The sequence below is a fragment of the Prionailurus bengalensis genome, chromosome A1 (assembly GCF_016509475.1).
Source record: "Prionailurus bengalensis isolate Pbe53 chromosome A1, Fcat_Pben_1.1_paternal_pri, whole genome shotgun sequence".
Taxonomy (NCBI): domain Eukaryota; kingdom Metazoa; phylum Chordata; class Mammalia; order Carnivora; family Felidae; genus Prionailurus; species Prionailurus bengalensis.
This window is the reverse complement of record NC_057343.1, coordinates 196,429,379-196,455,355: the sequence shown is the minus strand read 5'-3', so window position 1 is coordinate 196,455,355 and position 25,977 is coordinate 196,429,379. Positions and strand designations below refer to the sequence as shown.

Below are 25,977 nucleotides of genomic sequence, written 5' to 3'. Positions count from 1 at the left end.
AGTGCTCTTTTTAAAGCAAATCTAATCCTGTTTGTCTGTCTGTTTCTCTGGTTTAAAACCCTCCAATGACTTCCCATTGAACAAAAAATAAAATCCAAACTCCGCACCATCACTTACGAGACCACGTGGTCTGGCCTCTGCCCACTTTTTTTTTTAATTTTTTTTTTTTAATTTACATCCAAATTGGTTAGCATATAGTGCAACAATGATTTCAGGAGTAGATTCCTTAGTGCCCCTTACCCATTTAGCCCATCCCCCCTCCCACACCCCCTCCAGTAACCCTCTGTTTGTTCTCCATATTTATGAGTCTCTTATGCTTTGTCCCCCTCCCTGTTTTTATTTTATTTTTGTTTCCCTTCCCTTATGTTCATCGGTTTGGTCTCTTAAAGTCCTGATGAGTGAAGTCATATGATTTTTGTCTTTCTCTAATTTCACTTAGCATAATAGCCTCCAGTTCCATCCACATAGTTGCACATGGCAAGATTTCCTTCTTTTTGACTGCCGAGTAATGCTCCATTGTAGATATAGACCACATGTTCTTTATCCATTCATCCGTCAATGGACATTTGGGCTCTTTCCATACTTTGGGTATTGTTGATAGTGCTGCTATAAACACGGGGGTGCACGTGTCCCTTCGAAACAGCTCACCTGTGTCCCGTGGGTAAATGCCTAGTAGGGCAATTGCTGGGTCGTAGCGTAGTCCTACATTTAGTTTTTTGAGGAAACTCCACACTGTTTTCCAGAGTGGCTGCACCAGCTTGCGTTCCCAGGGCTCTGCCCACTTCCTCAGCTTAGTCCAGTATGGCTTACCCCTCATTTTGTGCACCAGCCATGCCAGCTTGGGACTCATTATGCCCCCCATTTACCTCAAGGCCTTTGCACATGCTGTTCCTTCTGCCTGGAATGCTCTTTCCCTGCCGTCTGCCTGCTCTCTCCCTACTCCACACACTCACTCTCTTCTTTTCCTTTGTGACTCAGCTCAAATTTTCTCAAGGAAGCCATGGAACAGCCCGGTCCAATAGACCTTTCTGCAATGATAAAAATGCTCTAGATCTACCCTGTTCACTCGGTAACCACAACTCACATGTGGCTAACAAGCACTTGAAAAGTGTCTGATGTGCCTAAGGAACTGAAGTTTTAATCTTAGTTAATTTAAGCTTCAATCTAAGTGGCCATGCATGATGGGTAGTGGCCACCCTGTGGGACTGTGCAGCTCTAGAATAATGCTTTGCCCACCCCCACCCCCCCTTTGCACGTACTCATGGTTTCTCTTACTCTTCCTTTACTGCACTTTTCATTCTTCTTGTAATTTATATTTGGTCCTGCAGTTGTTTAATCTATTAGGCTCTACATTCTAGAACAAATGCTTTGTCTGCTTTGCCACAATTGAGTCTTCATCACCGGGCATGGGACCTGGTGTGTAGTCGGTATATCATAAATGTTTGTTGACTGAATGAATGAGCAGATAGAGAGATGGACGGATGGATGGATGGATGGATGTTGGAAGGAGATAGTTGCTTAGCCTGGTGTTTCTGATTATGAAGTGCAGTAATGAAGAAGGGTCAGCACACAGGTCATAAAATTAAAAGTAAGCTAAATTTGTGCATATAGGAATCATACATTCCCTGTGTACAAATACACCCCTTGCATATAAATAAGCCTGTGTGGCCTGCTTCAGATTCTGTGTCCTTCCCCTCCACCCCACCCCTGCTTGTGCCCTGTCCCTCTCTTTCAAAAATGAATAAACATAAAAAAAAAAAGTTAAAAAAAAAAAAGCCTGTGTGTACCAAAGCCTAGCAGTGTCTTTGCAAAGGTCGGCAATTGCACAGTTGTGTGTAGACACGTCCGCCCATGGGTCTGCGTATCAGGGTAATGAGGTGTCTAAGACTGAGACACATGCAAAATCACTCAGGAAGGCAGTTTCTAAGTCGTTACTTTTTATTTTGAAAGATTTGTCAAACTCCCCACATCATGGCGAGGGTTTGCAAGATTAATGAGAAGCAGCTTTTTCATGAAATGCTTGGAGGTGAACGAGTTCTCAGCCTGTGAGATCCGACCATCCCATTGACTTTGAAGTTACTCTTGACTGATAGAAGGAAAAAAGTGGGGAGAGGGAGAAAAGGAGGGATGTGCTAGAAACCGAGGGAAAGACCTCTTGTGACAGCTATCTAAATGTGGAAAAAAAAAAAATTCACCAACCACACTTCTATTTTACAACTTTCTACACCTTGCTCTAGACCTTGGCCTTCCTGGTCGAAAGCACCTCCCAGTCCTGCATTTCCCAAAGACATCTAGGAGGGGAGAAGCCCCGCACAGTGTGGTGACCCACCCTCGCAGGGCCCTGGCGGATTCCAGAGAGCTGATGGTCCACCCCGGCTCCCAAAAGTTTGGACAAACAGCCTAACGTGAAAAGAAACGGCACCGAAAGATGACGGGGACTTGGTGCGGAACTGGCGTATGCGAGAGTTTAACATACTTTCCTAACACAGACTCGGGTCCTTTCTCCCAGCAACAGCCTTGCCACCTGCGGTTCTGGCTGGCAGGTTCCGCACGGCTTTCTCCCACTAGGCCTCCAGTCCCAGAAACATCCTTGCCACCATCACGTGCCTGTTCCTTCCCTTTCCCACCTTCAGGCCATGAGGGGAAGAGCCCCCCCCCCCCCCCCCGGCAGCCAATACCCTGAAATAAAATGAACACAAAGACTACCTTGGTGAGCGTTAGTTTCAAACAGAAGAGGAGAGAAAATCTGAAGACGCAATGTGTGTTGAAGGCAGGCTTGAGCAGATCAAAGTTCCCACCCACACGCCACTAAGACAACGGGGGACACCGCAAGGGGCGAGAGAAAAATGGGGCCGTTAGTGGGCGAGCAAGAGGCAGTGAGAGCAGTTACACCTAAGAATGTCATGACTTGGGTTACAATTTCCATTTTTAGCACCGTTAATGTATTCATGTAAATCTATATTAGCACCTTGTCCCCAGGCAGAACAACAAACCATCCAAACATTTTAAACTTTGGGGGAAACAGGAAGGGGAAGATCAAAGAGGGAGGATCCGGAACTGCGGAAGGAGGCAGGCGTGGATTTAGATCACCAGATCCTTGTCAATATCCTCTGCAAAGCAAGACGAGAGAACAGAGTTAGAGCGTGAGGCCCTGTGCGGGTGAAGAGGGGCTTCCCGAGGAGTCAGTGGGTCCCCCCCCATCCGCAGGCCAGGGGTCAGATGACCAGCCCAGGGTCACCCAGGAACGTGGCGACTGACAACCTTGGTCTCCCTGCCCCTGTTCCTGTCACTGACACACACTGCCAAATTACACTTCCTGTCTCCTGTCTACGTGCCTGCTGGTTCCCAAAATAGGGCTAGGCACAGACTGAGTGCTACGCTTGAGGAAGGGAATGATAAAGACGGCCAGATGGACAAGAAGCCACCTGAGATAGCAAGGCCCGCCCAGACAGGGAGAGCAGACAGGAGTTAACTAGGCACAGAGAGCAGAGCTGGGTAGAGAGGACGGACCCGCAGATGACAGAGAGCAGAGGGGAGGCGGGGAGAGGATGCGGGGCCCCTTTGCTCAGACACTCACGCTCCTTGATGCCGAAGCAGCCGGCCCACTCATCCAGGGCGATGTACTTGTCATTGTCCAGGTCGCAGGTCTCAAAAAAGCGGGTGGTGCAGTGCTCCATGGGGATGAGGGGTGCACGCAGTGGGGCCAGCTCTGTGTGGGACAGGTACCTGTGGGCAGGAGACGGGGAGGGCCTGAGGTGTCGGAAAGCCCCACGCTCCAGGAGAGACAGGAGAGCAAGGCTGCCCCACAGGGTGGAAGGAAGGGGTGTGCAAGCAGAGCAGGAAGCCAGCGTCCTGGTCTGCCCTCTCGCTCTGCCGCTGACCTGCTGTGGGACTGAGAGCCGGCAATGCCTTGCTCTGAGCCTTGGTTTCCCCTCCATCAAAGCGGGGAGAGTTGACCGTAACGGCTAAGGGCCCTTCCGGTTCTGAGATCCAATGGGTTCATAACAGGGGCCTCTTGGTGCATTTGTTTCCTTATTGGCTGAGGACCGGGGCACAAACACTTAAAGTGAAAATCTTCTTCTGTTGGTAGATCAAAATCTAATATGAAACAACCGTGCGTGTTTCCAGGGACACACATGTCTATAGCGACAAATGCCTAGAAAAAAGTCTAAAAAGAAACACACTAAATGGTGACGGTGCTGGGTTCTGGGGAGAAGTGGGACGGGGCTGGGATTGGCAGGACGGTCAGAAGGACTCTGACCTCCACAAGAGCTTTCACTTTCTGTACCTGGTAACGTGTGAGAGGGAGGCCTTCTGGCTTCTCTCCCGCTGTCCATTCCCTTTCCTCCAGCCGGCCTGGACTCCAGAGCACCCGTATGAATTTTTTCCTTATCCTCCAGAGCCCCCAACCAGTTGTCCGCAAAACACTCTTCCCCAAGGGGCCGCACTGTGACTCCAATTTTCTCTCTAACCCCCAGACTCCCTCATGCCACCCAACTCGTGGAAGGAATCACACAATGTTTCGACTGGAAGGAACATCCCCTCCCCTTCTGTTGCATATGGGTGGGAGAACTGAGGCCCAAAGAGGGGCAGAAACTCAGGCAAGGTCACCGTGCAGCTCTGGGACAAGAAGAGAGGGGGCATGGGCCCCCTGGCCCAGGCTGGAGCACTTTCCCAGACGCACAGTCCTGCGGCCCCATCCGGAAGCCTCTCTCCCGGTGCTTTCATTGTGATGGGATGAAGTGGCTCAGTCTGAGCTTCAGATGTCCCCCCTGACTTCCCCTTTCCCCTCCACAGTGAGCGACTCAGTTGAATCCCAGCCATGGAAAGAGCCTGGGAGAGAAGCAGCAAGGAGGTTCCCAGAGCTCAGGAGACCCCACCCCTTGGAGACTGCGGCCAGGGTGGGTGGGCTCCAGGCACAGACGAGGGGTGAGCAGCCCAGAGAGGACCATCCCTGGGCCCGGTGTCCTCCCCCAGGCATGTGAACGAGGTGGCCCTGCATTCCGGGCTCCCCCGAGAACACACAGCAAGAGGAGGCCACAAAGCTGTGGTGAGGGTCGTGACAACCACTGCCCGGCCTCACGTGCAGCCGGCCACCCACTTACACCTTCTGGGGGCCTTTTTACTGTTGTCCTTCGATTGTGAGAAGCAGGTTGTCACCCAGAGCGTGAGCTTCATGGGGGCAAGGACCACATCAGCTCTGATCACGGTTAAACCCCCTGCCCGAACAGGGCTGAGCACATAATAGTTGCTCAGTGAGTGTTGGGTCACGGACAGCTGGGTGCCTGTTCTGCCATGTGGTTGCATGGCACATCAAAACCCATCTGGACGACAGGGAAGAGCAATTCAACAAGGGCTTGCGGTGTGGATGGGATTGGTTCTGTGGAGTTTTTTTTAAGAAGTCCCAGGTTCAGTTTGCCCTCCAGGGGCTGCTGGGTCTCAGGTCTTTTGCTGAAGGACTGTGAGCACACAGGCCAGCCCACCTCCGCCCCACTACCCCACGGAGTCTGAGCTCCTTTCCAGCTCACTCTCCCTCAACTAGTGGATACCCAAGGCCGGTGCGCACAGGGGTAAGGAGGGATTTTTCAATTCCAGCTGACTTCCACTTCTTCCGGCATGAACGTGTATTATGGCTTCCTTCCTGCTCGGCCCCTACACAAACTGTGGGACTCCAGACTGCACGCAGCAGTCTGCAGAGTTTTCTGGCCATACCCAGTGCACCTCCCAGCCCTGACCCACGACTCTGCGTCCTCCAGCACCGAGCCAGAGCGGCGCCCCGTGACCCTGAGGGCCTGAGGCCTTACCCATCAATGGGGTGCTGGTCCAGCTGGCCAAACTGCCAGTGCACGGGGAAGATGTACATGTTGTAGTTCTTCTCGAAGTCCCGGGCCAGCAGCTCCACGGGGTGGTCTCCAGCCTCCAGGCGCTTCTCGTTCTCATGGATCTTCTTCACCTGTGAGAGCAGATGCTGCGTGACAAAGGGTCCAGGGGAGACCGTCCAGGCCAGGGAGGGCCCCTCCTCTTCCGACAGTAGGCCGGAGCCGGAAGAGACCAGCCCAGGCCAAGGTTTGAAATGAGGGAAGGCAGTGGCATAGATGGGTACCAGCATCTCACCCACAAAAGCAGAGGCCTGGGGTAATCTCAAAGCTGTCTATCTGCCTAGAGCTGTCCCACCAAACGCACCTGGGGAGTGTGTGAAAATGCAGCTTCCTGGGCCCGGATTCACAGAGACACTGATTCTGTGGGCCCGAGATGGGGCTCGGGAATCTGCACGTTATCAGTACTCCAAGTGCTTGATATGTCCAGTAACGTTAAAGATCCACAGATTCAGAAGGAAAAAGCAACTGGGCCGTTTGTGCTCCTTTTGTTTAACCCTGGGCCAAACAAAGTGAGCAGGTCTCTCTATTACAGGGCTCCTCGGGCTTTAAGACGTGAACGTGTATTATCAGCCTCCAAAGGCAGCGAGAAGCCGGCGTCCCAGCGCCCAGAACAAGGGCACTCGTCAGCGCCGCGGTGTAGGCTTACACGTGGGGGCCTAGTTCTAGGGATGGGACTGGATCTCAGCCAGCCCGGGGCCAGGAGCCACCTCGCTCAGTGCCAGGCAAGGGCCCTGGGACAGGCTGGGAAGAGAGCACTTACTCGCAGCTTCTGCTTCTCGGTCAGAAGGTTGTTGTCCTCGTCCCTTTCGTACAGAGTGACCAGGACGTTCTTGAGCCAGTCCCGCATGCGCAGGGGGAATTCGGTCAGCTCGGAGTCCAGGCAGGGGGGGATGTCTAGGGTCCAAAACACGAGAGTGGTCAGCACAGACCCCGACTCTCCCCGCCTGAGGGCCAGCGTGCTGGCTGGGCCACTCTTCTCACCCAGGGCCTCCTCCTACGGCTATCTCAATCGATGACCTGGGCACAGTGGCTTGGCCTTCCTGGGACGGTTTCTCACACCACAGTGAGCAAAGGAGAGTGTGTGGGGGAAGAAGGTTCCACTGAGCCACGTCTTCTCCTCCCTAGGCCTGATCTAGTCTGCTGAGGGAAATGGTTCACTCCAGTGACTCCTGCACTTTTCTGGGTGATGGGGCTCTGAAAGCAGAGGTCCAGGTCCCACACTGGTGATACCAACCTTTGGGAGGTGTTTGAGCTGGGAGGTTGAATAACATTATCCATAGGCCCAGCTTAGCTTTGGCGGGGAGGTCAGTAATACTTACCCACCAGAACTTCTTCATGATGATTGCATCCTGATCTTTGGAATTTAGAATCCCAGAATGTCAGACCAAGTCTGCCCTCTTATTGGACTTATCAAAGGTCAGCGTGGGGCGGGGGGGGGGGGGGGGAAGGGGCTTGCTCAAGGTCACGTTATCAGCCATCCCTGGCATCCCTCATCCACCATCCCTGGCATATGGTTGCCCTGGGGCTTAGAGGTCTGTCCTTCCCTCATCCCGAGTCTAGGGAAAGTCCCCTCTGTGGTTAGGACAACTACCTTCTCCACCACCAGATGGGGAGTGGAAGGGAACATCTGTGGTGGACACACTAGGATTTGGAACAAGTGAGCAACACACCCCAGAGGACAGAAAGAACCACTTCGGTAAAAGGCCTCTTGGCCCACTCCTCAGTCTCACTGCCCAAGGATTCCTATCAGCATTCCTCCCCAGCCTCCTGAGCCCCATAACTGGGAGCATGGGGCTGACCACGGGAAAACCTGGTTTTCTCCTCCACCTTTCTGAACCCTGCACACCTTCACGAAGCCGGTGAGTGGCTCTCCCCAGTGCCATCTGGTGCCAGAATGTACCAGAGACACCACATGGGTGTTGTCTTGGAGGAGGATGTGGCCTTGGGTGTCTGAAGTGATAAGGAGACTGCCAATGCTGAAAGAGGCAACTGGGCCAGTGGGATCTGCACCTGGAATCACTAACAAGAAGCTAGACAGTATCCTGGCATCCCTTCCCCCAACACCTGACTCCCAGGTTTCTAGAGGAAAGTGGTTAATTGTAGGTCTTAAGTGGGCAGATGGGAATGTGATGGATTGAAAAGGCCAAGGATAGGGCAACGCTGAGTAATGGGGCCTGAAGGAAACTGACTGGCATGCCTCATATTTTAAAGCATTCAAGTTCAAATACAGTAAAACCTTGGATTGCAAGCGACTTGTTCTGCGAGTGTTCCATAGATGAGCAAGCATTTCTGATACAGTTTAACTTGATAAGTGAGTGACGTCTTGCAATACGAGTAGTATGTGTTGCTGAACATCACGTGATCGCAACTGGGCCAATGGTTCTTCTCTGTCTCTCTGTCTCTGTCTCTCTCTCTCTCTCTCACTGTGGGATTGTGGGTGATCGTCTCCCATGCACAGATGCTGGGTCTCAGGCCACAATGTTTGGCAGAAATCAGTGATTTTTCAGAAGGTTGGAAGGTGCCCCCAACTGGCACTACTGTGTTTTTTGTCCCTTCAAAGCACCTATGGACAGCCCTCCGCTGTTCCATACAAGAGTGAGCTTAGGAATGCTCTGCTTCATTCTGGGTCAGGCTGCCTGCAGATCGAGACCCTTTCCTCGGCTACCTTGTTGCCAGTTACATTCGATACAGTCTATGACAAGAGTTTATTAATACTGTACTGTAGTCAACATCCATGCGAGTGTATACAATGGCCCCCATGCAGAAGATTCCACTGAGCCAATAGAGAGCAGTGATTCCATTAGCGATAGTGAAAGTCGCCCTACACAATAAACTTCCTCTTTCTTGTCTTCCTCACACCGGCCACGAAGGTTTTCAAAGGTAAGTGCAGGTGAATTTGTTTATTTTTCTTTAGATTTTATATGTTCTTTGTTATTTTGTATTATATTACAGTATTGTAATCACTTTATATGAATATTTTTGGGATGTGGAACGAATCATCTGAGGTTCCATGATCTCTTACGGGGAAATTCGCTTTGATATACAAGTGCTTTGGATTACAAGCATGTCTCCAGAATGAATTATGCTCGCAAACCAAGGTTTTACTGTCTTTTAAAAACACTTTATAGGCCCAGAGAGAACATCATTTTTGCTTTGCCATATTGAAGCACTAAAGATTTGGGTTAGCCCTATAGAAGAACATCCTCATCAGTAGAGAAAAGGAAGGGTTGTCTTGGATGCTAGTGGAAGGATCCAAAAACCCTCCCTGACCTCCACAACTGCTCAGTCCTTCCTGGGAGGTGTCCCGAATGCAGAGCCGAGAGGCAGCTACTCCTAGACAATCATCCCATTTTATAAATGGCAATCCTGGGGCGTCTGGGTGGCTCAGTAGGTTCAACATCCGACTCTTGACTTCGGCTCACGTCATGATCTCATGGTTCGGGGCCTCGGCCCTACATCAGCACAGAGCTGTTTAGGATTCTCTCTCTCTCTGTGTCTCCCCCTCCCCTGCTTGTGTGTGTGCACATGTGTCCTCTCTCTAAATAAATGAATAAACATCTAAAATGTAGTGAATGGCAATCCTGAGGCTCAGAGAGGGAAAGAGACTCGCCCAATGTCACGAAGCACGGGGGTGCAGAGCCCGCATCAGTGCCAGCTCAGTGCTCTCTCCCCGAGATGAGGCGCTGGAAGAAGCCAAGGACAGACTCACATTTGCAAGGCCCAATGTAGTCCAGGTGGAGTTTGTGGCCCTTCTTGGTGCCCTCCAGGGTGCACTTGGTGGCAAAGAAGTGGCAGGAAGAGTCAAAGGTCTTGTTGTCATTGCTGCACACCTGCAAAGCATAGAGCACAGAGGGCCACGCCCTGATTCCCAAAACCCTTCACTGGCCCCACCATCCTTGCCCATTTCAGAGATGGGGACACGAGGGGCCAAGCAAGGAATGTGATCAGCCCAAGGTCAGGCGGTGGGTTAGTGCTGGGGCTGCAACAAGAACCCACTCTGTGGGCTCCCGGGCCGATGACGAGCCCATGGCGAGAGCCACTGTTGGCCTCTGAGCGGAGGTACAACTGAATCAGGCAGAGATATGGGAAACAAGCCTGGCAGATGTGGAAAGGAGGAATGAAAGATGGGGGGTGGTGAACAGGCAGAGTACAGAAAAAAGTTAATGCAGAAAGCCTGGGACTGTCATCCTTAGCAAGGCCCGCTTGCGATGTTGGCCCTTGGCTGGCATCTGGGAACTTGGCCGATAAACAATTCCCTGCACCTGCTATAAAACTTTCCACAGATGATAAGGGTGCCTCACTGAGCCTAGGCTGCTTATACAAACGATACGATTTGTGCTGAACATCTGCTTTCCTTCTGGAAGTCTGGAATTCGGGTACGTGCTAGTCAGAGGGTGCCTACGTGACTAGCGCTCAATGAAAACTTTGAGTGCCGAGTCTCTAATGGGTTTCCTTGAGCAGAAACATTGTTCACACGTGGCTGCATCTTTGTAGCTGGGGAAAGAGTGCATTTTGTGAGACCCCTCATGCGAGTGGAGAAAGCAAGCAAGCCTGGGCCTAGATTCCTCCAGGCTCTCCCTACATCTTGTTCCCACGTGATATACTGTGTATCTTTAATATGTCACTGTAATAAGTCTTAGCTGTGAGCACAACTGTACATTGGGTCACGTGAGTCCTCCTAGTGAATCTCTCTCTGCACGGGGGGGTGGCCAAGCAGAGATGCCGCGGGGTGAACGAGGACTGTGGCAGGAAGTATCTGTGTTAGGAGGCAGGGAGCCTTGTGTGGAACCTCCTGTACATACTCACTATGGCTTATAGATCACCACAGAGGGAGAGTTGATGGGCACTGGTGACCAGTGGGATGGGAGTAAAGGGGTGAGGAGGAGGAAAGACCTGACAACGATGCTAAAATTTGGAGCCCAGAGGATAAGTTGTATTGGGGAGAGACTACTGACGGAGAACCCGGATGGGAGGTTGTGGGAACAATGCCAGTACCAAATATGCTGAGCTAGGTCATCACTAACACATTGGTTATCATGAGTGGGCACTCAATAAATAATTACACGGTTGGATCGATGGATGGTTGGTTGAGTGAATGAGTCCTATTAGAGGCAGAATGGATGGGTTTGAAAGCTTTTTTTAAATAGCATATATTGGGTACTAAGTACAAAGCACTACCTAACAAATATCCACAACCACCCTATGAAATAAAGACAATCTCTATCCCCATGTCAGAGATGACAAAGCTGAGACTTGGAAAGGTTCGACATCTAGCTAAGATCTCACAGTTGACACGGGTGGAGATAGGGTTTGAAGTCAACCTTCAGTCTGACCCCAGAACCCACATTTTTGGATGCTTTGCTAGGCTGCTCCCAAGCACTGAAGTCCCTATCTCAGTGTCTGATGTTCTTGATATGTTCCCTTCTGGATCTGGTACAGAGCTGGGAACCTGACAGTGCCGAATAAATCCTTATCAGTTGCTGGAGAGACATGGTGACGGACAGAGCCTTACCTCCACTTTCCTGCTGTGACCAGTGTGGGGACTTCTGAGACTGGAACTGCCCCACAGAGTCACCAGGCCACCAGTGTTCTGGGCAGCCACTCCATGTTTGCGAAGGCCCAATCCCCCAACCCCCGGCCCTTACCTTCTCAAACTCGCCAATGGGGGCAGGGCAGCTGGTAGGGTCCTGGCACACGCACATGGGGGTGTTGTTCTCATCCAGCTCACACACTTTGCCATGTTTGCAGTGGTGGTTCTGGCAGGGGTCTGGTAGAGTACAAGGGCGTGTAGTTAGCACCACCCGGTCCACCCGAACCCAACCAGACTGATCCCGGGGCAGAATTCCTCTCCTGGGGCCCCCACTCTGGGCTTTGGGCAGCCCCGAGTCCTCCTTTCTCTTCTGCTGAGCCCAGCAATTGGCATTTAAGGGAGAAATTGGCTCAGTCTGGGGATTAGAGATTCAGTGTGAGGTCAGGGTCGGGCACATTTTGGGGGCCTGCAGGCTTCATCTGGGACCCAGGAGCCCTGGATACCATATGACTCCCTTGAGGATCGAAGCAACCATTGTGTTCTCAGCTCTGTTCCTCAGTGATAGTGAGGCGTTTTTGGATTATAAAATAAACTTTCTAGAAGGATGGAAAATCAGCTGTTGTCATGGAGCCAGGGAGCTGTGAGGCCAAGCAAAACAGACTTGAGTGGCTGTAAAGGAAAAGGGAGAAGAGCCTTGAGGCCCGCAGTGAACAATAGAGCCCAGCTGTGTCTGGTAAACACCGGATGAGGGTGGGCCTGGAGGAGGGAAGGAACAGACCCATTAGATGCCCCTCTGCTCCGACAAAAATTCTGTGCCCTCAGGATGACAGCTCAATCTAGCCGTTTCCTCCTGGTGCTTGATTTGGGGTATTTTAGTCATTCTTTATTGGATGCCTGCCCTGCCAGGCGGTGGTCCAAGTGCCCTTGCGCTTTATCTCATAATCCTCCAACAGCCGTGGGGCGAGGGTCTGCATCTTTGTCATCCCTGGGTTAGAGGTGAGGAAGCGGGCTCAACGGAGCTAAGGCTGTCGGAGGGCACTCGCAGAGGGAGTTGGCAAGTTTAAAGGCAAGCCTACGTGGGTCTGCCTCCCAAGTCCACGCTGTTAACCCCTTGGGTCGGAGATGCACGGTGTGCCGGAGCCGATGGCCCTAGGACAGTTCGGTCTTTCTGGCACGAAGTCCAAGGGTAGCATTATATGAGCTTTGTCGGGTTTCCAGGCCTTATTTCCTCACGGCTGTGTGAAACAATTTTCACATAAGCTAAGCAGTATAAAAGCTCCTGGAGGTCTGTGCCCGTGTGGGACAGGGGCTGAGACAGAGGTCATCGAGGAGCTCGGGGACCAGATGTGACCTGAGGCCTCAGTGGGAACATGAAGCCCAACTTTGGAATCAGGGCGGACAGCTGTGAGGGGAGAAGGCCATTTCTAGCTTGGGAACATCCTTTGCTGAGACCCACAGCCTGGCTATAAACAGATCATTCCCAGATTCCAGAGAATATTCCCAACCTTTGAGTCAACACTGTTCCTCCTCCACAGCCACCTCCCCCCCAGGGGGAGGACCTCACCCTGAATTTCCTTGGGAAGGAACCTCACGTAGGCTGTCCCCACGCCCCAGGCTCAAGCAATGGAGTGCAAAGCCTGGATGTGACAAGACACGAGAACGGGACCTACTTTCAGCCACCACCTCCTGTTCGGCTTCCTCGGCACCTTCGTCAAATTCTCCCACTTCCACCTGCACGGGGTTGGCTCCCACAGGTCCCTGGGAGTGGGGGGAGAAGAGTGAGTCCAATGGTCCCTACCCGCAGAGGTAAAGACTGGAGGGGACTTGCTTGGGTGCTTCAGGTCCCACGAGAGGAGAGATGAGCCGGAAAGGTGTTCCAGGCCCAGGGCACACAGAGAGCACAGATGCCAGCGTCAGAATTAAGACAGACTCCTACAGGTCCACCGAGGTGCCTCAGAGGCTCCGAGGGGTGTTAGGGCAGGAGGGGTACCGAGCCCGCCATCCCCGCCAGCCGTGCCACAGCAGCTCCCCTTCGTGTTTAACGTATGGAGAGACTGTGGGTGATCACCTAAGAAAAATCGCCCCACAGCTTAGAAAGAAAAAATTTCAAACTCACAGCTCCCACCTCCAGGGTTTCACTGAACGAGGAGCATTCAGGAACAGGTCAGGATTGGGGGATACACAGCATTCACCTCGGTGCTATGCGTGCACACGGGAAGGGGCAAATGTCCCGTTCCAGGATCGAGACTCCCAGCACCCTGGTTTCTCCAGGGAATGGATGTGGACATCTGGGGACCCTACCCACCTACCTCTGCCACCTCAGCCACGGTTTCCTCTACCACCTCCGTCTCATCGGGCAGGGCTTCCTGTTGCTGTTGGGAAGAGAAAATGGGGTGCAGGGAGGTCAGGGCCAGCTTCGCCTCTGAAGCGCCTCCAGCCTGGGGAGCTGGGAGAGCAGCTCCCTGGAGATCCCGAAGGCAGTGCCTCAGGGACTGCCATGGGTAGGGTGATGAGGGCAAAAGGGAAGCCAAACACAGGGGCCCTGTGGAACGCTGGAGCACCCCCCTTTATATATTTTCTATCTGGGGTGTCTCTCCCAATAAGATTCAGCTTGGAAAAGCACTTTCATTGCTTCGAACTCCTATGAATCTGGAAACCACTGATGCCGACCGACTCCCTTCATGTCATAGATTGGAAAACTGAGACCCACGGGGGCATGAACACCGCGAATCTTAACAGATGTCATTATCTTTTCCGCAAGTATGATGTTCTTATGAATTTGTTATTCTTGCCATGTCAACTGGGAGTAGGAAGAAGCAAGGTAGCATACAACTCTGAGGTGCCTGGCTGGTTGGGGCTCCTTCTTAGCAACGGCTAACCCTGCCAGATCTTTTGCCAAAATTACCTGCCGGAGTCCACAGTCACTCACACCTCCTAGTGGAGACAGGCCGAGGGAACCCTAGGTTGCAAGAAACTGTTTGTCTGCCACACCCTTCTTCCCCTCTCTTCCGGTAACGGCTTCCGGATTAGCTTTGAATGTCCACTGCTGGCCCTCTGCGTGCAAGTCTAAGTCTTGGAGGGACGGTCTGTCAGTCAGGGTGCTCTACACGAGCCCTAGCCAAGAAGCAGGCCCAGGACCCAAGCTCAACTGGATTGGTTCTCCTTGAATTTTTTTTTTAGATCGTCTTGGCACGTTTTCTCAAGAAGTGAAACCTTTGGAGCAGATCCATTCAAATGGCAGCATCTCCGAGACTGTTCTCACCTCCCAGATCTTGGACCTGTCCTTCTCCAGCCCTCCCCAAGGCCTTAGAGTTCATAATCTATCCCTGTAGATATCCTTCCCCCTCCTAACGTGGTGAGACGGGAGCCTGTTGCTTGCAACCAAATAGTCCTCACTGACTTGAAAACTAACCAGCCCTCTCTCTGTGGATGCTAAAAGTTCACCTTCTCCTTACATGGAAATCTCTCTTCCCTGGACTCTCCACCCAGGGATCCTCATCTCAATTTTTCTCCTGAGCTTATTAGCGTAAGAAAAATCTTTTTTTTTTTTTTTTTAATAAGGCACAAAATGAGATAGGGAAGCCCTTGCCCCTCCAAGTATCCAGGGCCGGTAAAGTCGGTGACTCTGATGGAGGGAGACCGAGAGGATATGCTGTTTGAGTACTTACAGGAGCTGCCAAGGCCCTCCCAGCCAGGCAAAGGAGGAAGAAGATCCAGGCCCTCATGATGCTGGGAACCCTGCAAGGGGACGGAGATGGAGAATTGAGTGAGTGGGAGGCTTCTTGACGGAAAGCCCCTTTGGAGCTGAATTCCTGTGATATCTGAGATAAAATTTAGGTGGTGCATGCAAAGGGATAATGGAAGGTGCCAGAGGAAATTGCTTTTATTCCATTCTCTTCCAGTTCTGACTGTATGAGGAGAAAGTCTCAGTTTGCTGCTAAGGTGTCTTCGATACCTGTCTAGCACGCCTCTCTCTTCCTTTTTCTTTAAGTTTATTTATTTATTTATTTTGAGAGAGAGAGAGAGAGAGAGAGAATGAGCAGGGGAGGGGCAGAGAGGAAGAGAGAGAGAATCCCAACCAGACTCCACTGCAACGTGGGGCTTGAACGCACAAACCATGAGATCATGACCTGAGCTGAAATCATGAGTCAGACGCGCTTAACTGACTGAGCCAGCCAGGCTCCCCACTCCTTTTTAACAGAGAGCAGGCCTCCGGCTCAGAGCCTCCACAGGAAACTATATCCAGCTGGAATTCAACAGAGTTGTTTTGTCTTCTTTGTGTGTGTTTTTTTTTTATAGTTTCCTTCCATTTATGACAAAAGACAAAAGATTTTTCCGCTTACGGTAAAGATATAAAGTCTTTTTTCCCGATACATTTATTTAAGTTTTTAAAAATTTTTTCATGTTTTTATTTATTTTTGAGACTGAGAGAGAGAGGCGGAGCATGAGCAGGGGAGGGTCAGAGAGAGAGGGAGACACAGAATCTAAAGCGGGCTCCAGGCTCTGAGCTGTCAGCACAGAGCCCGACACGGGGCTTGAACTCATGGAGTGTGAGATCATGACCTGAGCTGAAGTTGGATGCTCAATGACTGAGCCACCCAGGCGCCCCCATTTATTTAAGGTTTGAAAAAGTGTCTCGTCAAAGGTGGTTGGCTAACTAGTCAAGTTTGGGCAATACTGAACCAGATCATCTTCAAGGACCCTTAATCCCCGATGTTATGGAATTCTTTTTTTCCCATCCTCCAAACCCTCCTCCTCCTCCTTTTCCTCCTCCTTTCTACCCTCTGAAAGAAGGGGGGAAGTTAATAGGCAGAGACCTCCTGCCACTTTGAGACAATGAGATCTACATTCTAAAAGAAAGAGGGGTGCCTGGATGGCTCAGTCATCATGCTCTCTCTCCCTCTCAAAAATAAATAAACATTAAGTAAATGAAACAAAGAGCAATAGTCTTGGAGTGTGACCAGTGGACAGCCACATCTGTCTCCATTCTACCCAGAAGGGACAGCACTTCTCTGGATCCCCCAGGGAAACTATCCAAATGCTCACTTATGTTCATGTTTTCTCTTCTTTCCCCCTCACAGTTGAAGGATGTTGGCTGAGATCTAGAACCTTCTCCTACCCTGGTCGCTGCTAAGACCTCATCCTCTGGATGCTAAACCCTTGGCTCCAAAAATCCCATGACTGCAAGGGATTTGGAGGCAGAATCTTCTCTGATGATTCATTGCCAAAATGCCATCCCTCACGAAGGAACTGTGGTGGGCACGTTTTATTTCTTGTTCTAACTAGATGGACTTCTATTCCCAGATGGCTTTAGAAAGTTCTTCCTTATATGGATCCAAACTTGCCTCCCTCCAACTTCTGGTCTACTCTGTTCCTCCTCCTGTGGCTACGCAAAAACAAGAATTCTCCTTCTGCCTCCAAGCAGTGTTTAGTCAAGGTGGGCAGCGGCCGTGTCTTCCCTCTTTTGTCCCCACAAACGTCTATATCGGGCTCATCATTCCTAGTTCTTTCCAAGACTTTTCAACTGGCCCAGCTCCTTGGAGGTACCCTGGCATCATGGAAAAAAACAAACACGCAGCTTGGAATTCAATGCCAGGGGATCCTGATCAGCCTCCAAACGACCTTGGTTATTGGTTAAAATCACTGATCCTCTCCAGACCTTGCTTCCCCTTCCATTAGTTGTGAGGGTCAGACCAGGTAAGCTTTGAGGTTGTAGGCTGGGTTCTTAAAATGCCCTTAAAATGTCACAGGCACACGCTGGTCTTGGCATGTGTCCTCACCTGTGGTATAACCCGTCTTCGCTTGGACTATGGTATTTGGACGGTAGAAACAGGCAGAGGGAGAGCAGATTCATAATGGCCCTTTATTGTATTAAAATCGACCTAAAACCTCACCTCTTATTTCATGGCGTGTGTATGAAATAAAAGTAATAGAAATTTAGAGGAATCAACCTGGGAGCTTGGCATTGCTTCACCCTGGCTCCAACCCCCAGACGAGTCCAGTCTTCCCTTTCCAGGAAATTTTTAGAATGTTCCTGCCCCACACAGTTGTATGCTTGTTTCACCACCACCACCACCACCCCCCGCCCCGCCCCAGACCTACAAGTGGAAAAATCTCCCTGTTTGCTTTCCCATTTGAAAGATACAAGCAAGACAACCCCCCATATAAGATTTTATGAATGGAGCAAGAGAGAAACATCAGTGAAGGACTTGTCTGGGGCTGTTTGAAGTTAAAGGGTCAAAGTGAGACTGGGAACTAGAAGGAAAAAAAAAAAGGTGTTGTCTGGGCTCCAATGACAGAGAAGTCATGCCATCGGAGAACTACCCCAGCCAGGACTGGGAATGTAATGAGCTTCCGACTGAAAAGCCAGGAAGGCCAGTATCTTCGGTCTGTCCCTCATGTGAGCAGAGGAACCATGTTCCTTCCCCTCCTTGACCAGGGAAAGGTCTATTGGTCAGCTCTTTGGTCTGTCCTGCCTCTCTACCTTCCTGCATTTCTTTCCTAGTGGCACAATCACCCTTCCCGCCGCTGGTTTTGCAGCCAGAACCAAAAAATAGTTCTAAATCTTGTAGTGCGTTTAGCGTCTAAAGGGCTCACATATGCACTGTTCCCCTTGGAGCCTGTGCTGTGACACACGGGCAGACACGGCACGGGAGGGCTTACAGTCCCACTTTCCTGATGAGCCTGCGGTTGAGAGGAAGAAATCGTGCAACATTCAGGCCTTTTCCAAGTCAAACTCCCCGGACAAACTACCTTCTTGTGGAGTTGGGTTGGGCCAATTTAGGGATTATGTCTGGTGGGGGAGTGGGGGAGAAATGCAGAAAGTGACAGTGTTAAGAAAATGACCCAAAATCTTAGAGAAAGCGTGAATTTCCAAAATTTGGTCTCCTGCCCAGTGCCCAGGGCTACATCACCAGTCCCAGAACCCCATGCCTCCAGATGATGGGCTGAGAGGGAAGGGGGATGTCTGGACTATTCTTCCTGCATGGCCACACTTTCTACACGTGCATAAGATCCCCGAGGCTCTTGGAAACAGGTCTGGCAAAGGGGCCAGCCGTCCATCCCGCAGAGCTGATGGGGTGCAACAGTAACCCCAGTGAGGTCAGAACACAGAGTCAAACCCCAGCATTCAGAACACATCCTCTGCCAACCAAACCTAGATCCGGTCCGCCCAGTGAAAATATAAACAGCCCCGTAGAAATGACTGGTATCGAATGAAGACTCGCTCCTTTGTATCTCTTTAGCCCGTGGTGATGCAGATGTCTACCCTTTTCAAAGTGTTTTCACAATCCAGCATCCCGCTGGGGGCTCAAGGCATGTCTTCCTGCCCCGTAGTACAGGTGAGAAGGTGAGGCCCAGAGAGGGGAAGACATCTTCCCAGAGCCCCAGGGAGTGAGCAGCAGGGCTGGGTGAGGACCCAGGCGGCCCCGCTCCACCCCTGGCGGGCTCTTCGTCTCACAGTTTCCCTTGGCAGCTGCTACCTCCCAGGTGCTCACCTGAATGGAGCCCAGTTGGGCTGTGAACTGGCCTGAGTGGCAGGGAAGGAAAGTAGCCTGGGCCAGGGGAGGAACAGGAGGTGTGTTTCCCTTGGCTTGGTGGTCACCAAATGCAGACACTGCTCACTCCCACCCCACCGCCGCCTCCTCCCCCTGTTCCGTACATCAAGTCCCTTCCTTTTTGCCTTTATTTGCTCTGGAGATGGCTGAAAACCCGTCCGTGGCTGCCAGCAGGACCTGAAGCTGAGGTCACTCCTCTCTTTAGAAAGACTCCGGGGATGGAAAAGTGGAAAAGTACAGCCAGCCCCCCCAGTTCATCTCCCTCAAAATATAAAGGGCCTCCTTTGGGCTCTCCTTGGACACTGAAAAGTCCCTTGAATGTCAGCACAGGGGGGACATCTCAGAATCATGGAGCCTTAGACTGTGGGCCTTGGAATCATAGGCTCTTAAGAACGTGAAGCACAGAATTTGAGCTGTAATCATCAAATCTGACTTGAAGAGAAAGAGGTTTATGGAGCAGGGAAGTCTAAGAGAACCTTCTGGAGATGATGCAAATATTCTCTACCTGCAGTGTCCAACGTGGTAGCTATGGTTGGCGAACCCTTGAAATACCGCTAGTGTGGGCGAACTGAATTTTTAATTATATTTCATTGTAATTAATTTAAATTTAAGTAGCCACATGCGGCTTATGGCTACCATATCAGAGTGATTACACACTTTTATAGAAGCGGCAGAACAGAAAGGTAAGCTCTTGGGCTCTGGAGACAGAGCGTACAGATTCAAATCTGCCGCTTAGCAACTGTGTGACCTTCGGAAAGTAACTTTCCCTCTCTGGGCCTCAATTTGTTTCTCCATCGGTAAAACGGAAATAACACACCTACCTTGAGAGGCTCACGGGTGATTTATATGAGAGAATAGAAGTAAGCAGTGTTGTTTGCAAGAACACCCAAGGATCCCAGAATATCTGTCCCCCCCTCAAGAATCCAGGGCAAGAACCCCAGCTCTTTGCCTGTGGCCTAGGGAGAAAGGGTGTCAGGGTGGAACAAAGGAGGCATTGCTCCTCTTGGTCAAGGGGACACTATCCCAGCCTCCAGAGAACACAGTGACGAAGCCTGGGCCCCAGGCCGGCCCCTTCGTTGGCCTGCTGACGCAAACCAAGCATCTCTCTCCCACTGTTTGGCTTGGAAACAAGGGTTCCAAAAACACACGTTCCTGGTAAACAAGCCTAAAGAGAGAAAAACAAGTCTGGAGGCTAATAAAGGAACCCCCTCTGCGAGCCAGGCCCGCCAGAGAGCTGGGACTTGGAAGGAGGGCCGGGCCAGGCCGGAGACCTGGCACTCACACCAGGGAGAGAGCACCGCCACTCAGAGGTGGTCTCGTGACACAGAAGTCGGGAGTCCTGGAACTGCGGTCTTGGCAGCATTGTTCCCAGCTCACTGTGCAAACTTAGGGAAGGCTCCTTCGCTCCCTGGACCACACCTGGCCCTGCTCATGTCCACAATGAGGAGGTTGTTTTAGATCAGTGGTGCTCAAAATTACATAAGCCCTTTCTTTCAATGAGGTCTTCTGCAAAGTCCAATATTTGAAGCAGCTAAAGGCCTTTGGCATTTGTTGAAACATGAAGGCGTTTTTCTGTTCAGTGAATCAGCATGAAATTAAAAAAAAACAAAAGGAAGCAAAAGTGATGCTGAGAAGGGGACTGAAGGTCCTACACACTCGGACACCCCTGAGACATGTTGGAGCATCTCTGGGTTCTCCTATAAACACAGTTTGCAAACCCTGGGGCAGCGTGGTCCCCACGGTTTCTATGGCTCTGGCTTTCTAAGTCAGCTCAGGCAGAAACCTTTCAGAGTATCACCCCACCCAGCCTGTCCCTGGACTCTGCTTCCAATTTTAATATTTCTTGCTGGAAGAGAAGAATCTGAGGGAAACTCAAGCTCAAGCCCAGAAGTGAAGAGGTTCTGGGGCAGCTCTGAAGCAGCCCCAGAGTCTGGGACTGGGATCAGCCCGAGATTCCATAAAGGCATCTAAGATGCCACGTTTCACTGTTTCATCGTGGTTAGGAGAGGCCCCGGGGTGGAGCTTCAGGCTTTCCTCCTTGGCTCCCTCTAGGGGCCACTGCTGCAAATGGGGTGACCACAAATGGAGGGGATGAGAGCTCAGACTGTCACATCCCTAGGATAGTAAATACATGGTGAATATGTCTCCACATGCTCCTCCAGTGCATGTGGCAGACATTACTAATCAAGCACAGGATCTTTTTCCCCTAAAGTGCAGAGTGGCGTCTAAATCTTGAACAGGGTTCTTCTAGCAGCGACTGCCTATGGATTGGCATTGGCAAGCCATGCGAAACCTCTCTGCCATGCTTCTGATTTGAGAGACAAAAGGAATTGAGGCTCAGAGAGGAAAAGTAGCTCACTTAAGGGTCCCACAGCAGGCGGGTGTCAAAGCTTAACTTCCAGATGTTCAGAAACCTCCAGATGTTTACCTGGTTTCGTTTCTTATTTCATCTGATCAGTCTGGGATCCTCATGCCATGACTAATATAAGATGACCCAGAGGGATCCCCAGATAAGATAGGCTAATAACCAGTTTCTGAAAAAACCCAGTTCTGGAGACAGTTGGTATCTCCATCCATATTTTTTCTATAGACACTGAGCTCTATGTCTTGAGAATGGGGGCAGAACTAATTTCCTACCTAAGCCATCTCTTCCTCCTGGATAACAAGAGGCTGTTTTTCTAAAGGATTCTGCCAAGTCACTGCTTGCTGCCTCTGGCTCTGCTCAGCCCAGCCATCCCCGAGTTCAGGGTTGGGGATAGGATCCAGGCCATCTGCTGTAGAGAAGAGGTGGCTTCTTTAATCCCCAGAGTTGGCCAAAAGCTCAGCTCCAGCCCTCTCTTACCTCCTTTAAAGACAGGATAGGGAAGGAGCCAGCAAGAAGCAAATGAATAGCCACCTATTAGCCACATTGTGCCGTCCTGATGGCATAATTCCCTAATGAGGCCTGGGATAGGCCATTGCTGGCCAGCAAAGGAGAGAGAGAAAGTACTGCTCCTCACTTATCATCCACAGGGCTTGTTGCCTGTACAAACATGAAACCAAAGTGATCAGATGAAAACAAAAAAAGAAAGAAGGAAGAAAGAAAGAAAGAGAGAGTGAAAGAAAGAAAGAAAGAGAGAGAGGAAGAAAGAAAGAAAAAGAAAAAGAAAAAGAAAAAGAAAAAGAAAAAAAAAAAAAAAAAAAAAAGAAAAAGAAAAAAGCGAACATTTGGATATTTCTGAACATCTGAAAGTTAGGCTCAGACATCAGTTGGCTGTGTGACCTTGAATGAGTTATCTTCCCTCTCTGATCCTCAGTGTCTCTATCTGTGAAGTACAGCCAGCAATTTGGTACTGTATGTGTGTTACATGTCTACCTCCTTGTCATCGTCTGTAGTTATGTGTGGCTACGCACAACAGTGTGCGGCTGCAAATGGTAGTTGTGTGTGTGTGTGTAACGGACAGTGTGTCTGTGTGTAAGTTATGTATGGCCCTGAAGACCATGTGAAGCTGTGTATGTGTGTCTTTGTGTGTCCACCTGGCTCAGCATCTGTCTGTTTTGGCCTGTGGAGGGAAGGGTCAGAGTTTGTATGTGCATCAAGGTGCATACCTGGGACTTGTCTGTGCTGTGTTGTGAGCCAGCATACGGTTCAGGGAGAGGTATGTGAGAGTATGGCCTTCTGTCTTTGCTCACGTGTGGAGGCACTTATTTTTAGCTCTACCAGTGGGGTCCTGTTGGTAAAAGCCGTGCTTAGAATCTGCATCCTCATGGGTTCGTGTCTGCCCCTGTTTATCTCTGCACACCTATGTAAATAATCTCAAAAGCCACATATTCTCCTATTTACCTCACATCCTGGGTGCTTGCCTTTCCACCATCATCCTTTCCTATTTATAGCTTATTTTCATCAAGGAAAGCTGGTTCTTGTAAATAGCAAACCCCAGCCATGCTATTGGTTGACAAGTCTCCTCAGAGGGATAAAGGTTTTAGCAGGACTATTATGCAACCCAAGATCCCGTAGCCCCTCCTCTCTTGTTTCCTTTTCAAGTAGGCAAACGGAGGTGTTAAAAGTGTAGGCCAGTTATTCCTTCTCATGAAGGCAACCTCTGGGATTTAGGTTTGCAGGCCCTTTCAGAACTGGAAGGGCCCTGGGAGACCACCTAGCTGCCCCATTTAACAGATTAGGAAACTAAGACCCAGAGAGGGGAAGGGTCTTACCTAATGTCACTCACTGTGAGTTAAGACTCACCTCTACCATAGCCTTGGTCAATGCTCTTTTCACACTGGGGGGTACAACACTCTTGGGAAATATGAAGGTGCCCAAATCAAAATGGATTTAAACAATATTTTGCTTAAATTGTGCCTGTCAGCACTTTTAGTAAAGAGAAGTCATATACAAACCCAAGATGATGGAGCTCCCGGGCCAAAAAAAGCTGGAAATGATTTCATTAAGTCTCTGGATGCCATAAATTTATCAGTTCTAAAAACCCATTGCATTAGGTGGGAGGACCACAGTTCACCAATTGCTTCCTGTGTGTCAGCCCATTTCTTCCACAGGATAGCCCTTGGAGGTGACGGTTGTTATTGTTCTTTAACCAAGGAAGAAACTGGGGCTCAGAAGGGAGAACCTGATTAGTTCAAGGTCAGACGGCACCCCGGGGACAGCAGCGGAACAAAAACTCTTCAAACACCCAAGTCAGGGAGGCTTATCACAGCCCCACAGCTGCCCTGGGATCCTGGGAGATCAGCAGGGCAGGACCTAGAGTTTGCTGTCCTGATGTCTGGGGATTGAGTGAAGGAAGGGACATTCAGACGGAGCCTGATGAGCCTGACCCTGACGTTCTGAGTCTTTCAGTGTCCCCTCCCAGCCAGCAGGCAGAGACCCTGAAAAAAAGGTTACCGTGGCAACTCACATTCCTCCCAGAATGAGTCACGGCAAAGAAGAGCCTTTCTGTGGGTGGGACTTGGAGAAAGTTTCAAAAGTTGATTCCTTCTCCAGGCACCCCTTCCCCCCTCCTCTCTCCCTCGCCGCCTTCAGGCTTTGTCGATGTGGCAGCTGAGCACTCTGAGTTAACCCTCTCTTCCCCCAACCACTCTCTTTCAAAATTGTTTATCCTCCTGCAAATATACATCTGCTTCCAGTCCCACCCACACTCCATCTCCCACGTCGTCATGCCCTCTGGCTATCTGGGGGTAGTGCATCCATTTGAATATATGTTAAGACTAAAGGCTGTGAATACCCCTTGTTCTCGTTCTCTTTCTCTGTCTCATACACACACACACACACACACACACTACTGTACATATAATTTTAAGTGGCTTGCAGATGCTTGAAGCCCATTCAAAGGCCAGTCCATGGATTCCAGTTTAAGAGAACTTCCCTAGAAAGTTTCAGATGACGTCAGGCACCCAGAAGACCAAGTCCAGTCTTCTTACTTTACAGATAGGGAAACGAAGTCCAGAGGACTCACTTACCTAAGATAACACATAGAATGTGTGCTTTAAGTCTGCCAACCTACTTCTTAATTGCTTCTCAGCACTTCTACCATCAGCACTTGGAGGTGATAGAAATGTAACCCTAGAGAATTGCTGGTGGAAACATTTTCTCCATGTGTTCTGCATAGAATGCTGTCCTTTCTGGAGGAAAATGTGTGCCTCTCTGTTCTCTTTTGGGCAGGCTGGGCTTCCTTGAAGACGTGCTTCATCTTAGTGCCCCCTTTATCCTTGATGTGTCTCAGACCCCAGGAAGTCCCCTCATCACCCAGCCAATGGAGCCAGTGAAGGTAAAGACGGTAGAGATGGGAAGGAGGGCGTCCAAAGAGGACTTAACATCCTAAAAGGCTAGACACCAGTCCCATGTAGAGTTTGGGCTTTTCAAATAAGGTGGTGTGAGAGAGATGCCCTGGGACTCTCTCTCTCTTGCCTTCCCCCTTCTCCCCTTCCTGGCACATCCTCCGCCACACCCAGCCTCCCAAAGGACCCAGGTGTCTTGGTTGGATGATATCAGATGCCTGGGGTCTTCAGATCTATCTACACTAAGGGCCACTGCCAGTGAGTTCCTGTGTTTATACCCCGGGGCAGCCCCAGATGGGAACAATGCCTAACCCAGGAGTGACTGTCTGACGGTGCTGTTTCAGAGTGTGTGGGTTGGGGGGGAGGGGTCACTGGGGGAGAATTCCAGGGAAACAGGAACCTTCCCAGGGTACTGATTAAAGGTGGAGACCCCCCCCCCCAATTTGCCCTCCAGAGATCAATTTATCTCTCATGCAAAGTCCCTTTTGGAGAACAGAACCTCCGACCAAGAACCCAGTCTAGGAAGTATCTTCTGGAAGGGGGAGTAGGGCAGACTCTGGCCACCCTCTGTCCCTGTGCAGCTGTGACCAGATCAGATTCCCAGGAAAGGAGGCTGCCACATTTGTGGAGGGAGCAAAGAGGATAAGCAGGCAGCCTCTGAAACCAGAGAGCCAAACACACACACAGAGAAAACACTCCCCCAAAGACACAATGAGATTATTTTCTGCAAACCTAAAAGGGAGACAAAGTTATACCACCTGAAAAGCAACAGGCAGCCAGTCCACGGCTCCTGCCCTTTGCGGCAGCGGTGATGGAGCCCAAAGGAGATGCGCGCCCCGTCCCTGACCCAGAGACCTCCCAGCCCAGCTTCTCTTTCTGTACACAAAGTGCAGGAGTGAACTAGGGTGTAGGGGCTGGGCACTGGAGAAGGGGAAGGCCGGGTGGGGGTCGTGCGTACCTCAGTGGCAGGCAGGCGGGCAGCAGGCAGAGTGCTCTGGGCTGTGTGAAGGTCTGCCGGAATGTGGAGGGTTTAGAGCCGGGCAACAGGAAACCACTAGGAGCTCTGGGCTGGGTCTGTCTCCCCTCCACCCCTCAGTCCCTCCTCCTCCTCCTCTGTCTCCTCCTTCCCCCCTCCCCTGCCTCCCCATAGCCAAAGCCGGCTATGTCTTCCAGATTTTTCTTTCTCTCCTTGCTGTCCTGACCAGACTCCCCAACTCTGCCTGCCTCATGGGTTCTGGGACTG

At 50.8% G+C, this 25,977-nt stretch overlaps 1 protein-coding gene across 2 annotated transcripts; it reads right to left on the bottom strand.

The window, feature by feature from the left end:
* Positions 1-1,916: 1,916 nt before the first annotated feature.
* On the bottom strand, positions 1,917-25,947 carry SPARC (secreted protein acidic and cysteine rich). Of its 2 annotated transcripts, XM_043599264.1 has the most exons (11): positions 25,693-25,753; positions 16,755-16,957; positions 15,078-15,147; positions 13,719-13,781; positions 13,080-13,167; positions 11,525-11,646; positions 9,589-9,709; positions 6,640-6,773; positions 5,805-5,953; positions 3,578-3,726; positions 1,917-3,110 (listed from the first exon to the last, which is right to left on the bottom strand). In XM_043599264.1, the coding sequence occupies exons 3-11, from the start codon at positions 15,132-15,134 to the stop codon at positions 3,082-3,084; spliced, it is 912 nt and encodes a 303-aa protein (XP_043455199.1). In that variant the 5' UTR covers positions 15,135-15,147; positions 16,755-16,957; positions 25,693-25,753; the 3' UTR covers positions 1,917-3,081. The 2 variants fall into 2 exon arrangements, with proteins under 2 accessions (XP_043455199.1, XP_043455125.1); XM_043599190.1 differs by lacking the exon at positions 16,755-16,957 and having other exon boundaries at positions 25,693-25,947.
* Positions 25,948-25,977: the final 30 nt, after the last annotated feature.

Excerpts from the sequence above, each read along its gene's own strand:
- SPARC (XM_043599190.1), bottom strand. The coding sequence starts at position 15,134 with ATGAGGGCCTGGATCTTCTTCCTCCTTTGCCTGGCTGGGAGGGCCTTG. Across the intron at positions 13,782-15,077 it reads GGAGGGCCTTGGCAGCTCCT|CAACAGGAAGCCCTGCCCGA; the intron begins GTAAGTACTCAA and ends TCTTCCCAACAG. Across the intron at positions 11,647-13,079 it reads ACAGGAGGTGGTGGCTGAAA|ACCCCTGCCAGAACCACCAC; the intron begins GTAGGTCCCGTT and ends GTACTCTACCAG.